A 15,596-nucleotide genomic window follows, 5' to 3' on the forward strand; every position below is an offset into this window, starting at 1 on the left:
AATTATATTCATCTTTGTTCTGTGACAAGTAGTACCAGCATTTATATCCCCAAATATTATGCATGTTTGACAAAAGAAAGGTTTCCACTGATTCACATGACACAATTCTGTTCTTTTTTCTTTTATGTAATGCAGTATATAAGGATGCACTATTGTTTCTAGTAATAATTGGCACTTGAGAAAAGCACCAATAATTCTGTATTTCACTTTATCCCTTTTCCCTCCCCAGTATTTTTTTCTGTAGTCCAAAAACTACAACTGTGGTTATGGTGAATAACTACATTTTCTTTTTTTTTTTTTCAAAACGTGTGCAAAGTTGGCACTTTTGTATTAACACTAAACACTAATACTCTTTGTTTGGCATTCATGCCCTCATACTGACCAGACCACTTTTATCTAAGTGTATTTTTTTAAAGACACTTACTGAAAATATGGCAATAGTTTAAGAAAAAAAAAAAGCATGGATATTATTACACATCCCCTTGTAGTGTACGAAAAAGTGCATGACTGGATTTATGTAATAGTACAAGACAAAAAAACTGTATCAGATCGGGTACTGTAAAGCATGCCAGCACCTCTGTATTACTTATATCTAGCAGGTAGTTAAAACAAGACCGTGGTTCTTTTAAAAATGTGCATTAAAGCTAACATAAATGAGTAGAACTAGCCAGCAAACTATTTTTCCTGCTTATCTAACAGCTGAATGTAACTGTAAAAATTAAGCAAAAAAATAAGAGTTAAACCACCATCAATACAATTGTTTTACATCATAGGCCTATCAAGGCTCAATATATATATACAAGTGTTAACAGCCATGCTTAGTAGAACGTTATCCCCAATGCTTAGAAGACACAAAGACAACTAAGTAGATTGTTTTTTTTTTTCTCTTTTTGTTTGTTTGCGCTTTTTTTGTTGTTGTTTTTTGTTCTTTTTTTTCAGGCAAAAGTCATGGGTAGAACAAATTGTCTCTTTGGAGATGACCAAGAACATTCTAACAGAACTAGGGACAACTGCAGGTTTTCTGTGGGTTTGGTTTTTATTTTTGTTTGCTTTTTTCATGAAGGGTCTCTTCCCCCAAATTAAACATCCCACCTTTTCATTTCTATGCAAAAAACCCCAAAACAAAGCAAAAAACAAAACAACAAAAAAAAAAAAAAGGAAAAAAATAAACCAACAGCCAACAAAGGGGAAAAAGCACCTGGTGTTCCTTTCTTTCATTAAAAAAGAAAAAGATTATATATATATGTATATTTTATATATATATATATATATATATATATAAAAAGGGAGACTGTGTATGGCAGTCCAGATGTGGTGGGCCCTCTCTGAGAGCTGGCATTATGCTGTGTCCATCCTTGAACTAATCTACTGAAGTGAAGGGAATGTTTTTATGCAGATTGGGGTTCTGACTGTGCCGGTTTCGGCTACGGACAGAGGAGAACATCATGTTGCACCCAGGGACTTTGCATTTGTGCATTTCTCGCAAGTGCACTGTTTTATAGTGCACTCTGAGGGTTCCCTTGTTGCTGTACATTTTGTGGCAAATGTTACACATTATCCCACCGTTGCTCACCGAAACACTGTTGAACATGAGGGATCCTGGGACATCGGTGCCCATACCTACAGCTAAGGCAGGGGCATCTGCTTTGTGGGCAGATTCCCCGCTGTCACTTGCCCCATCGACGTCATCCAGGAGAATGCCCTCATCACTTCCTGCATCAGATTCTCTTGAAGAATGAATACTGCTGCTGGACTGGATGCTGGAGGTGGTGCTCAGGTCTAGGACCATATAGTCTTCCGACATGCCCCTGCCGTACCCATTCATATGGGAATCCTCAGTACCAGCAGGTGAGGAGGTGTCTTCCCTTATGTCGAGCCCCATTTGATGCTGAGCACCATATATCTTCACCAAAAATTCATCACGCAGGTCCTTACTAAGAGAAGGCTGTGAGGTGTCCAGGCCCATGTCATCCAGTTCTTTGGTCAACAGTTTACGGTGCAGATTTATGTTAGCACTGTGTCTGGGAAAGGAAGAGGGAAGGGAGAAAAGGAAAAATGTACAGTATTTTTGATTAAACAAATGGTCATCAAGAACCAAATCCAAATTCTCATTTATCAATAATTTACCATAAAAATATCCCCTATCTGTGATTACTGGAAAATTCAGTCTTGTTATAAGTGAACAAATTGTAACATAAAACCAAACGAGATCAAGCAAATTACCCCCTCCCATATTGTTTTTCTCTTCAGCTACCGCTCCTCAACATTAGCCCCTCACAGCAGCTACAGCCTTTTTTTTTTATATTTACAAAATAATAAATTGCACTAGCAGAAAATGCAAAATGCTCTTCTTGGTTCCTGAATCCCTGCTGGCCTTCCTAAAAGCCTTGCTTCAAGAGAAAATATTATTAATATATGGAATATCTGTGTGTGTGTGTGTCTATGTCTATCTCTAGATACATACTCTTATATATTTATACATACATATATATATATATTTTATACATATATATATATATATGTACTCACATAACTACATAAGTGTATTATAGTAGGAGAAAAAAATAAAAGTAACTGAATGATACATAGTCAGACGTCCTGATTCTGATAATTTAATTCTGGTATAAAGGGATTCAGAATCAGGCCAAACCAAGATGGAGAAGATTTGAGGGTTTAGGAGAACAAGTCTCTGAAATCTACATGTAAGTTTTCAAACATCTTAGCCAAAGTGACTGGTTCCATCCTTCTGGGATGGCACTGCCGCTCCTCCCTGAACTCTTCCCAGTACTGTCTCTGATGCAGTGCGGACTTACTCAAGCAGTGTAAATTCCAGTAAAAGCCCCCTACTAATGGCTATAAGAATTTTGTCCCAAATCAATCAAAATTTAAGCACGGGTTTTGGTTTAGGTATGTGGTAAAGTCACCGTTGGTGCTCAATAGACACTGGAAAAGCTGTCACTGGCGTCAGTGGTCTTTGGACCAGATCCCAAAAGCTGCAAGTTAAAGTATTCTCGAGTGTTTCACAGGATCTGGACCTTTGTTCTAGAGAAATAAAATTCTACATTTGCAAACAATGTACGTCTTTGGGTTATTTTAAATACTGCATTCTACTCTCCACTTTTGACATTGGCTTTATTCATCCATTGCAGTAGAACCTCACTGATTTGCAGTAGTATCAGGAAACCCTCTTTGAAAAACTGCATTTTCTGAATTAACAATGCAACCAACAAACATGACAGACATCAAAGACCTCTGACCACAGAACATGCTAATTTATTCAAAGTGCTTAATAATAAGAAATCAGTTTAAAGTTTTCAGTATTAGAAAACTTTATGGTTCAGTATTCAGAATGTGCACCATTGGTGAAGAAATGACAAATATTTAGTTTCTTTGGAGGGTGACTGGATTTTCAAGTCAGTAAAAAAAGAATTAGCGAAGTTCTACTGCGTAACATTCTTTGCAAGCTAAGGACCCAAACCCGCAATTTACAACATGCAGACTCACCAATCTGTCTGCCCATTATAAATTGCAGATCAGAGCCCAAATGTAGGAAGGAAAAGTAAGAAGGGGGGAGGGTGGGTGTGGGGTGTGGGGTGGGTGTGGGAGGTCAGGGAGGAGAGAGAGAGAGAAAGAGAGAGTTTTAGCATAGGAATACTTTAATTTGCAGAAAAGCACTGGGTATAAGATTGGCACAGGGAGACATAACAATGATAAAATATTTTACAGACATTCAGGTCCTACAGTAACAAAAAAAGGGAAAAGGGGAACAATAGCTATTAGCAATAGTTCCTTATTGAAGCTTTTGTTTTAAGAAACCCTTTGAAACATACCTCTCAACCAGCTGAAGTCCCAAACATGGTACAGCAATACAATGCAGATAAATAAGGAAAATGCAAATTTAGGAAGAATAAATAGACATGGAGTTAATTTCTGTGATTTTCTATCACTCACTTTGTGATTCATCTAGCTGTTGCACATAACTTATGGGAATAAATAAAGATAGCAGCAATAGAAGCAATTCGTCCCACTCACCTGCAAATGCAGGTAACTCTTCTCTGACATCAAACTGATACTGAACTGCAGTTTAATTGACTCATGTCTGCTTAGAATGCAATTATTCCAGTAAGGGGGGATCTAGAACGAATTTCTCTCCTATTGAGAGACAGTTGAGAGGTATGGGCAAGGGTGGAAAAAAGTGGAGAGTATTCCTTGGTTTTCTGTCACATGGGAAATACTCCTTTCACACAAGCAAGTATAGCACTGTTGCTTTTTTGAGGCACAGAAGTGTCATTATGCATATCCCCACACTGCACTTAGGAAGGCTGAGCTTACCTTGTGATAAGATCAGCTTTCTAATCTTTTGCTAAATTGAGATCACAAAAGAGAGAGAGAGAGAGAAGAGAGGAGAAGAGAGAAAGAAAGGGGGAAGGGGGGGAGAGAGAGAGAGAGAGAACAAATTCACATTCCAATCCAGACATATCTGGTTTTTAAAAAAATAAAGACAAAAGAAAACAATATCTGAAACCAATAAAATACAGACTTCAAAAAAAGTCTTGACGGTGAAACTGTTTTTTGTCAGCTGTAATCTCACTTATACTGTTGTCCTGATGGGTACCGACTCAACCACACAATATGAAAAACATAAAGCAAATTAATCAAAGCATATTCACAGCACCCCCATTATCATCCACAAATGAGTTCTGAACAGATGCATGCAGTGTGCACATACATGAATGATAAACAGTAGTTCTGACAGTCCCTCGCCTTCCTGGTGTCAGATGGCGTACAACTCCATGTAAAGTTGCTAAGTGCAGTACAGGAAACGCTTACTGTGAAAGCCTGTCCACGCTGACCAGTGTTATTACATGACCATAAAAGCACATTTGTGCTTATCATCATAATGCTAACTGTGAACTACTTGTAAAGTGTTCATGTGTTTTCTTCTTATGATTTCTCCCCCTCTCTCCCCTCCTCACTCCTGTGGTACAGGGATTTGCTGCAGTGCAGGAACTAGTCAGGATAACTGTAACTGGTTTTTTCCGCCCATTTGCGCTTACTGTTTTCTTGGTTTGCTGCTGAGAAAAACAGCAGCCAGGCATGCAGTGAAAATAACTTCAGCATTCACTGAATGAAGATATAAGAGTAAATTACCATGTTAAATAAGGGCCACTGAGCCCCAGATGGACAGAGGCCATTCTGAGAAAGACCAGTGTTAAAGATCCAAACCTTGTTGATGCTCTGATAAGAAGAGATGCCTCCCTTATTCAATTCTCACTTACAGCAGTGGCAATCAGTAATCTAGTTAAAGTATGTACCAGCCCATAATATCTGTCAGGCAAACGATGTGCAGAAATGTGTGGACCAGTTCTGGCACTCTGCTCAGTAGTGTCCCTTTTCCGCTGTCAGCAGTACTGTTGGATTCTCCTAATATAATTACATTGACTTTTATTCAATTAAGTGCCATTCCTAGCCTTAAAAAGAAGCTACTTTATCAATTGATTCAGGTGTAATGCAATAATAAAGATGAACTCATGGCAGTGCATTAGCTCTGCTGTTCATAACTTCTGAACATAGGTTCATTCATAGCAGTCGATTTCCATTATGCAACCACAGTTCAAAAGAATTGATTCTTTTACATTCATTTCTTAATCTATTTCGCTTGTGTTTAATACTCTCCCTAAATATCATATGCAAAAACATTCTGGTAGGTATGAGAGGAAAGAATTGTGAGAAAAATTTCATTTATTTGGACACTGAAGTTTTGAAATCTTATGACAACTCACGGGGACTAAAATCTTGCCAGAATTGAGAATACTGCGTTCTGAAGTAACTAGCAACACACATTTCCAGTAGCTGAATGACTGTGGGCATAGGAGGTAAGGAAAAGTATGTTTTCATAGACACACCGGTCTAGAGCGTGCGGAGCCTGACCCTGCACCCCTTTCCCATCTACTACACAACTAAATGTAGCATTGCACCCAGAGGTGCAGGCTGAGCATCCTGTGCAGGGTGCTGCTTGAACAGTGCCCTGCATAAAGAAGGTGTTTCTCAGGGCTGACAGCAGCATTCCCAAGGTTTGTTTGGGAAAAGATGACAAGGGAGTTCTCTGTAGAAGGAACATGCTCACGTATGTAAGGATGGCTATGAAGAACAGAAGAGCGATAAGCAAAAACATGGAATTAAGAAGAGTATGGGTAAAGGCAGACTAAAAAGAGAAGCAGTACAGACCAGGAAAGTTTAAAAAGGGAGGTGTTTTGGGAAAAGGCAAGCACTGGCAATAGCCAAATAGAATAGGATTGAGTTTATGGGCAGAAATGAAGCATGATTTACTATGAAGCTATGAAGACCATCATTCAGCTGGAAAGGCAGAAGTGTATGTGGCCAACAACCCGTACTCTGACCTAGTAGCTGCAAAACACTGGCAGAGAGACACAAGAAGAAAAAAGCAGCATTACAAATATTGGCCAAGCCTATACTCTTTTGTTTTGATAAACTTAACTGCTCCTCTCATCCAATGCTGATCTTTCTTGCCTTTTTTTCCTGGAAAATGTACTCATTCAGCCATCTTAAATTGCTCCAGTAGTTCCCAGACCTCCTTCTCCTACCAAATTGAAATACTCCATCCTAATCCAACTCTTTCTCCCCTGTTTTGTCACTCCCAAATCCTAGCAAGTTCTCCATGAGACTGCAGCCAGTGCTAGCCACCTTGTCACCCGTTCATCTGCTCCCCTCCATGGCACCTGCAGTTTCTTGCTTCAGCTGTTCTGTTCCCTGATGATTTACAACACTGCTGCTCCTCTCCTCCTCTGAATACTGCTGCCAGGTACCTGTAAACAATGTTCCCTGGGTAAGCTGAGGCACAGTTTGGGCAGAGTAATTTATGCCAGTTGATGAACACTGCCATCAAACAGCTTAAAAATCACAAAGCAAGATACGCCAAAACCAGCTGAGCTTCAGCTTGCCATTGCTCAATTACTCCTTGTACCTAAGCTAGCTCATTTAAGGCCATCTCTGGTCTCCTTTGCGCTGCAGCTGCTGCTGTATTTGCAGGGACAAAACCTTGAAGAACTTAAATGAATGACAGCAGTACAGATAAAATATTTGACCTAATAAAATCCTTTGAATGACTCTGGACTTCTTAGACTTATCTGTACCTCAGCTACCAAAAAGACATTTGATCCTGGCAATGGAAATATTGTGTAAAGACAATTGGTGAATTAAGTTTTCCAGGCAGAAATAAGAGGTTGAAAGAACTTCACTAAAGGCATATCTCACTTAGCTCCAGTTACCAGATCCGTCCCATCCTAGGCAACAAGGGACAGTGAAGAAGGTTAATTGTGAGAAAATAAAATACTATGTGTGCCAAAGAATGTCCAAACATCTGTTTAGCTCTGTACTACGTACCATGTACCCTTAAAAATGAGGAGAGTATTTGGCTGGTTGTGGCAAGAAGTTTTAGAAAAGTCTGGTTTGTTTTAGGAGGCCCAGAATGCCTGATTTTTCCACATAATTACCATTCTCCTTTCAAGTTACTATTCAGGAGCTAGACATACGGTGGGCAAAAGTGTGTGGGAAGTCCTCACCAGAGTGAATTCAGCCTTCTGAATTCAATGATCTTAATAATGGATCAGTGCTGCTGTAAAGATGATAACGATGACACACATGAAATCTGTGGCTGTAGCAAAGTGGTACAGGTATCTCCGCTAATTCACCATTGGCCTTTCAGGCAGGAGTTTCAGTAGCAGTGCAAGGCAGAGTGCTACAGCAACTACAGCAGCTCTCTGACTGTGGCCATGATCCTACTGGCAGTAGTATCTTCCTTCCCTTGTGAAGTTCATGGAAGTATTCTTCCATAATTAGAATTCATTGTTGGTTCCACCCCACCTACTACTAGTAAGCTCCTCTAGTGAGAGATGCACTATGCATCAACAGAAGAAAGGGGACTATAAGCCTAGGAAATATGGTCAGTTAAACGTACATGCCATTTACACAGCTCATAAATCCAGAGTGGGTTCCCCTCAGCAGTTTCTTTCTACACTTGTCAATGAATCTGATTTTGTTAACTTACTATCTATTTGTTGGGAAAAAAAAAAGTAACGGCCGCTTTATTTTAGTTTATTTTTATTTAGTCAGTCTTTTTATTTCTTTTTGAAGTGAGTGAGGAGGAATTTATCAGAGAGTAGAATTTGTCCTGGCATAGAAATTGGCACAATTTCTATGCATGACTCAAAGCCAGCTTTGGATGCACCCATGGCTGCAGTCCTCTCTGCACTAGGAAAAACTTTATCTCTGACATGCACCACAGTTAGGGAATTTGGATGATAAAGAGTACTCTTTATTTTTATTCAAGTCTTATACAGAGCACAAAACTAACTGCATAAAAAATTTGGTGGAATGTGTTGTTCAAATTTCAGGGCAGGGCAGGTTGTTGAAACTGAAACATAAAGCACTATTTTCTTCATTTTTTATCAAGCGAAAAGATGTGATTACACTTAAATATTAAGGAGATGAGAGAAAAAAGAGGGTGAGAATGAAACAGCAGCATAATTATTAGGGACTAAAGAAACCCATTTTCCAGTCCCTGATGCAGTCAGACAGAAAGGCCAAGCCAACTGATGTCCCAGTTAAATATCCTAGCTCTTGGCCTCTTGTGCCTCCTTGGTTGACTGTAAGTGACAAAGTTCCCTGATGAAAATCTCACTCTAACACCAAAGCCCACTGTATTGTTCATTAAAATTCTGAAATTAATAATTTCAACATCTCCAGTTGTATCCCAGCACATCCTTTTTTCCTATGTTTCTAAACAAAAAAATACCCCAATCTCTTATACTTCAAATGTTCTGAAAATGCCTTTTCTGGCATGATTTGCCAAAGTAACACCACCCAGCGTTATCATTCTGACACTGCAAAGAAACCACATATTGGAGGTCACAGCAGGGGGCCATTAGTCTTTGGGCAGCTTTGCTTTAAGATACAGTAAGTGATCCCAGCATTAAATAATGCAATATAATTTATTTGGAGACCTAATGAGTTAAAAGTAAACATTAAATTCTTCTCTGTTAAATTATGTTCTTTCCAGGTAATAGTAAATTTATTATTTTTTTTTAAAGAATACAGGTGCTAATATTGGATTATGAAACCTGAAACAGCACGATCTTCAGCGGTTTGAAGAAGATTCTATAAAAAACGAAAGGCCAGGACACATCTGTCTGGTGGTTTATGTACAGATTGGCAAACCTCTTATTAAAGCTCGATACGGAAGCAACCATTCAGATTGTGCAGGCTCCATACGAGCTATCCTTCTGCTATACCTTGTCTAAAACTAAACTCTGCCAATCTGGTTTACAATACCATAAACAATTAAACTTTTCATCAGTCCTCCCATGAAACTTCTTCTACACCTGTCCAGCTCAGTATTCAGCCTATGTTTTTATCTATAATGAAATGTTATAGCAAAGTTCTCTTTGTTTCTCTTCACCTCAAAGGCTGTTAATTAAGATTTACAGTTTTGTTTAAAAATTTCACATTACTTTAATCATTAATGCAGTTTTCTAATACAGCAAAGTACCGGGGTCTTACCTCAATTTCATGTTCCTTTCCTGCTTATTTAAGTCTGAAACTCATAGAAAGGCTGAGAATGTAACAGATCATAATAGAAAGTAAACTCAGAATTTTATGCTTTCTCAGAATCTCTGCAGACTGAAAGTGCTGAGTTTCATGCAGCAAAAATCAAAGAACCAGAAAGTAAGACTATGGCTAAATATAACAGCGTACATATTTATGAGAAAAGACATGGCCTTAATTCTGATAGTTCTTCAAGAAAGAAGCAGCAATCATTCTCCCTATTTACTTAAGAGAATCAACAATAAAACAGTTCCTGGAATTTAATTAGTAATGGAAACTGTTAAAGAAATTATTTTCTCAGTTACTGTTCTAATTTTGCCACTCTATCAGCAGTCTTTGATACAGTTCGCTTTTTTTTTTTTCAATGAAAAAAAATAATCCATAAATCTGAGCAAAGATAATAAAGGTTTGAAATCCTGATCTGACCTAAATTACAGAATTCACACTTATCTAGACAGGGTCAATGTTTCAGCCTGTGCACTAGCCCTTCCATGCATTTGATCATGTTTAGTTTACCTCTAAGTGTAAGGGGAAAAGTAGTGATAGGTTTAGAACAATGAGTGAAAACAAAATACTATACTACCTAATGAAACCACGGCATTATGAACAATTGGGGTAATAACATCAGTTCTTGAGGCTTTAAATTGCATAGAATCTGAAAAATATTAACCTTTCATAAGAAGAAAATCCAAAAGGTAAAATACAGTTCAGCACCTATTAAAAAAAGTAAAAAAAAACAGTGCTTATTAAATACAGGAAATAAAGGACAAGCAAGTTCTTGCAAATTAAAGATGTGGAGCCCAGTCATTTCAATCCTTTCAATATGAAACAAATCACTCACACTGGTCACGAAGACAGCTCCCTCTACACTCAAATTATTCACTTGAAGATAAGCTCCCATCAAACTCTTTAGGGGTTTAACTAATTTACTGCACAGATACGGCACGTCTGTTGTAATAACAGGTAGGATGTATTGGGGTCGACCATTTATCAGAATTAGACTTCTTTTTTCAATTCGCTGTGAATTATGCTGCCTACACTGCTCCTCTTTCTCAGAGCTTCCCATCCCCTTACGGCCCCTAATGTGGCAGGCAAACAAAATTGACAGTCTCATCTTGTCAACAAGGGGTGATTCTCCTGAGAAGCCATTTAACTTTGCAGAGGAAGCAATGTATTAATGTGCCTGTCCCAGGAATGTTAATCATCTTCAAGCTCCCTCTAACTTTGACATGAACGAAATCACCAAATTTGTTTACTAAATGAATCGTAATATGCTAATAAGAGAGCATGACATATATGGTAAAGCCAAACAGATGGTTTGTTTACTCCACTTTGCAACTTTATAAATGTTGTAACTCTGAAGATGTTAGTGAGAATTATTGGTTTGTTGGCAGTGGCAAACATGCCTTTTGCATACTTAATCCACAGTTAGAGTCAGAAAACAATTTGTCATTGCCATGGAGTGCATAAAAAATGTTAATGCAGAGATGGCATTTGGGGAGGCAGGATACTCCCTGTGTGAGTAAATACTCAGGTTAAACGTGAAACTGATATCTGACGGCAATGTTTGCTACCAAATAATTTTTAATGTAAAATCTGACAGGTTTAGGATTCTTGAAAGGCCCAGTAATTCAGTACATACCTGTTGAGGTGTTTAGTGAGACGGTCCTTACGGTGTGAACAGAATTACACTTTCACAACAGCTGTGTGTGCTCAGAAGCATCGAGGTCATGTCGCACTCTTAATATATTACTATTGTTGTCCATCAAAGATCAAAAGATATTACAAACAAAAAGAACAACCACTGGTGTACTTGCCAAAGTTACTCAGAAATTATCAAAACTGTGTTGCAACACTTCAACCTCTCACTTTACTAGCTGCCTGGAAGCAAAACAGACTCATTACAAAATATCCAGCACTCTTGTCTAATATCCGGGCTGGCTGAGAAAGTTTAGAATAGAAAGATTTATCTGACGGAATATTTCCTAACTGAACTAAGTCAGTGTAGCAATGATTACATGCACGAGAAAGTCATCATATGCATGACAAAGTCTTTCAATGGAAATTACAGGTGGTCAGCAGCACTGACAATCAGTGCAACTGCCATAAGCTGTCTCCACAACTTACACATGCTCTATGGAAAAGTTTATCATGTGCAGGCGTTTTACACAAGGCCCTGCACAGCAGCCATGCATTAGGTCCTCATCTCCTGTGTGTTGAAGTATTTTGCTGGTCTTTCACTGTACTTCCCTTTAAGTACTGAGGGGCAATATCCAGGTAGAATCTGTTGCCACACTACATGAATTAATATTTCTTCTCAAACCAAAATCATCTACATATTACATAATCCAAGTTTTGTAATCAGAATTTTTCATCCCTCACTTTATTTTACTGAAACAGTCATGTAAAATGTGATAATTTTGCAAGATTTTATGCAAACAGTCCTTTCAGTTCGGCATCCCACTCATGAATTTCCTGAGTTTCAAGTTTCAGTAAATGCAAAAAAGACACAACTCTATCAGAACAGCTATCTTCCCCCAATTCTGCTTTGAAATTAATTCCTTTATCCCAGATATTGTGGCACAGAAACACATTATCTCACAATTTGCTTAGAAGGTTCATAGACTCTTTACTGATTGCATTATAAGTTCAAATTCATAGTAAGTCTACAGATCCAGGGATAGTTTGTATGATTTCAGGTTTCACAGCAAATATGTAAACCGTTTCTTTTGGTCACAATGTGATGGTAATTCTCATTCCCACTGCTTTGTTTGTCTAAAAATGCTGGGTTTATTTATATAATACCAGAGGAACTATAAAACCAAATATGATGTGGCATTTCAACAGGGTTCATCTATTAGTAATTTTACATTACTAAATAAGTACCCTTCTCAGGTCAACTGATAGCTGATTATCTTATAAGCTCCCCTCACTGACGCCCCAACTCCTCAGTAATTTCAACCCTCTGAGATTCTTCCATACATACTATTGTCAGCGGTTATTAAATTCTCAACTTTTTACCCATCCACAAGAGACTGTGTAAAGATATCTAAGGGAAGTATGAGTTCAGCTTGCTGTCCAAGGATTATTTTGGAAGAAACATTAGCGGCTGTCCCAGCCTGGCGCTTATATCTCATTTGAAACATCTACTCATTCCTGACCAACAAAGAAAATTTCAATAAAGTACTTTTACTGGTTTAACAGCAGTGAGCTCCTGGGATTGTCAAAGTGCTCAGTCTTTTCCGAGGAGAGAAGGAATCAGCAGCTCAAATATAATTAACCTTCCATTCTCAATGCAAACTGCCACGCACAGGAGCTCTGCAGTCTATTAGTGAAGTTATAACGGCCAACAGGCAGAGGCAAAATTGGTCAAAAAGTTGGCTGCTGCTGTCATATTTTTAGAATTATGATTAATGACACTAATAATGTGGATGATTACTGATATGTGTATCTCCTGCAGTTTATCATATTGCACTGGCTGCCTACGTCCACAATAAACATGATGCTATCATTTACCTCTTTATTGAAGGCAATCCTTCTCTTGAAGGAGCACATTCTAATTACTTTGTAATGTTTTATGTCTTAAACGTTTTGCAGCTCTGGACCTTGCCAACTGCTTCATGTCTACCATTGATTAATTACTGAATGTTTAATCAAAATTTAGAACCTAATGCAGTCATTTATGAGTGTGCTGCAGTGCCAAGATAGTTAGGCTGCCATCCCAAGCTTGGAGAGTGCTGGGTTCAAAATTAAATCCCAGAAATGTAGAAGATGCCAAAGATTTTACCTTGAGTGATTTGAGTCTAAAATCTTACTTCAGTTGATGAATGACAGGCACCCAATCAAAATGAGAGGTCTTTCTGGTGCATGTATGTGTGCTTGTGTGTTCCTGTTACATTTTTCGTCTTCTTTAAATGTCTTCAGTTTTCTCTTTATTCTATTGCTGCTGCAGTTACTCCTCAGCTCCTTTACAAGCCTTCCCTGCTGCTACAGCTCTTGCAAACACCAGTCAGGAGAGTGTAGTTTTGAAGTGGTTAAACAAGTGAAAAATAATTTGCAGGGACAAATACATAAGTTTTTTTTTAATGTGGATTTTTATGGTACTGTCATACAACCATTCACCGTTGAAGTTAAGTGTTTTTTTAATACCATTACTGAACTGCTGAAATGGATGCTAATATAGCTTGGAGTGCTAATGTCAAATCCTGGTAATAAAAAAGACAGACTGCTGAATGAAATAATTTCAAGTAAAAAATAGAACAAAAGTGCTCTCACTCTCGCTCTCCACTTTTATTGAATTGGGACTGACTAGGCCAATTGCTTTAGAAGTCTGTAAAGCACAATTACTAGTGAGCTGACTGACCCAGCAGTGCCCCTTCTGTGACAGAACAGACTAAAAAGGCTGCAGAATTAGTGCTGCTCCCCTATCTTGCTATCAGACCTGAGAGACGTCCAGCTCAGGGTTTGTTATTCTTCCTGCCAGGGCCTGCCTCCGCCCCTCATGAAATCTTGAATCTCAGTCTTGCATAATGTATCATCGACTTCTTTAAACAAGGGCTCATTCACCTTTTCTGAGTGGGAATCCAAGTTCTCTTTCTATCCATTGTATTTTTAGATCTTCATCTACCAACACAGCTGTATATAGGACTTTCAGTACACGTATCTACAGACACACAGGCATACATACATGTTTGGGCTATTTTTATCTCCACATTTTGTGTGTTAAACACAAAAGTACAATGTAAGATTTACAGGAAGCGAAATTAACTGTGTACCATTTCTATTTTCAGTTGTAAGTGGCTGAAGTGTAATTTCTCTTTTATTTTGGCATAACAAAGAAAAGGAGAGAGGGGGGAAAGAGAGGGAGGAAGAGGGAGAGAAAGGAAAAAAATGTATTGAACTGGAAGCGGGCAACACTTTTCCCTAGTTAATAAAATAAGCAATAAAGTTTGTAAAGCACTAGAATCAAAATCAGGAACATTGGAAATAACAACTTATAAAACTTATAATTTAGAGCTTATGTTTCAGACTCATATAGTTTGACATGGACATACAGCTTAGGGCTTTTTTTTCCCCTTTCTCTTAAAAACAAAACCCCAAAAACAAATGACAGCAAAAAATATCTTCTTACTACAATCTCATCCTTTCTTTCTCTACCCCTGTTCTCCCCCATCCAATATGAACCACTTTCCTTTTATACACAATGCCAACAAAGTCCTGCAAGCCTTCCTTTTTTATGACAGTGTACATTTTTTGGCAAATCTAAAACTCTTTCATTTCTCTTCCAGGTCCATTCATATGAAGCTTGCAGGTGCCTTATGGCAAAAATGTTAAATTATTTCTTAGACAGATCTTTTTAAGTAATGCTTTTTAGGGCAAGCTTAAATGCAAAATGAGCTCTTAATTAAAAAGAAAAAACCACTTGCTTAGCACAAAGCAAACTGCTCATTTAAAAGATGTTGCTGGGAAGTCAGAAGCCTTAGATTTTCTTTAGAAGTGGTGGGCTCAAAACTTCTGTCAGCAAGTATTCAGTGTTTGTAATTAAAAGGCCAATGTATGAAGAGCTATAGGTGGTATCGCACCTGAGATATTCCTGTGTTACCTCAGGTCCCGACATACCATCTAAGATATTTCTATTGCCATTGGGAGTGTTTTATGTGTAATCTGCTGGATGTGAATGAGTAATTTCCACTGTAGTACCTACAGCATAATGTCATGCATACTAGTACATGATGTGTGGCACAGCTGGCCATCTTTCCTGAAGAAGCAGAAGGCTGTGAGTACTGCAGGTGAGGATTAAGGGGTAGTAAAAGCCACGCACAGTGTCTTGCAGCGCACTTGCAGTGCCTATACAGTACACAGTCTCTCCCTGACACTGTCGAGTATTTAAATCTCATTGATAACTCTACATTTCTGCCTTCAGGATCACCTTTAGATAAGTAGTCAGCAGTCTGGTTGTCTTCCCCCTTTAC

General features: G+C 38.3%; 1 protein-coding gene across 2 annotated transcripts in view; it reads right to left on the reverse strand.

Moving 5' to 3' along the window:
* Positions 1-1,208: 1,208 nt before the first annotated feature.
* Positions 1,209-15,596, reverse strand: part of BNC2 (basonuclin zinc finger protein 2) — a 327,256-nt gene continuing 312,868 nt past the window's right edge. For both annotated transcript variants that reach the window (XM_080371893.1, XM_080371894.1), the window contains exon 6: positions 1,209-2,021. In XM_080371893.1, coding sequence (XP_080228019.1) covers positions 1,361-2,021 — 661 coding nt within the window. In that variant the 3' untranslated portion in view covers positions 1,209-1,360. The remainder of the gene's footprint in view (positions 2,022-15,596) is intronic.

The sequence above is a fragment of the Falco punctatus genome (assembly GCF_963210335.1).
Source record: "Falco punctatus genome assembly, chromosome: Z".
Classification (NCBI taxonomy): Eukaryota; Metazoa; Chordata; class Aves; order Falconiformes; family Falconidae; genus Falco; species Falco punctatus.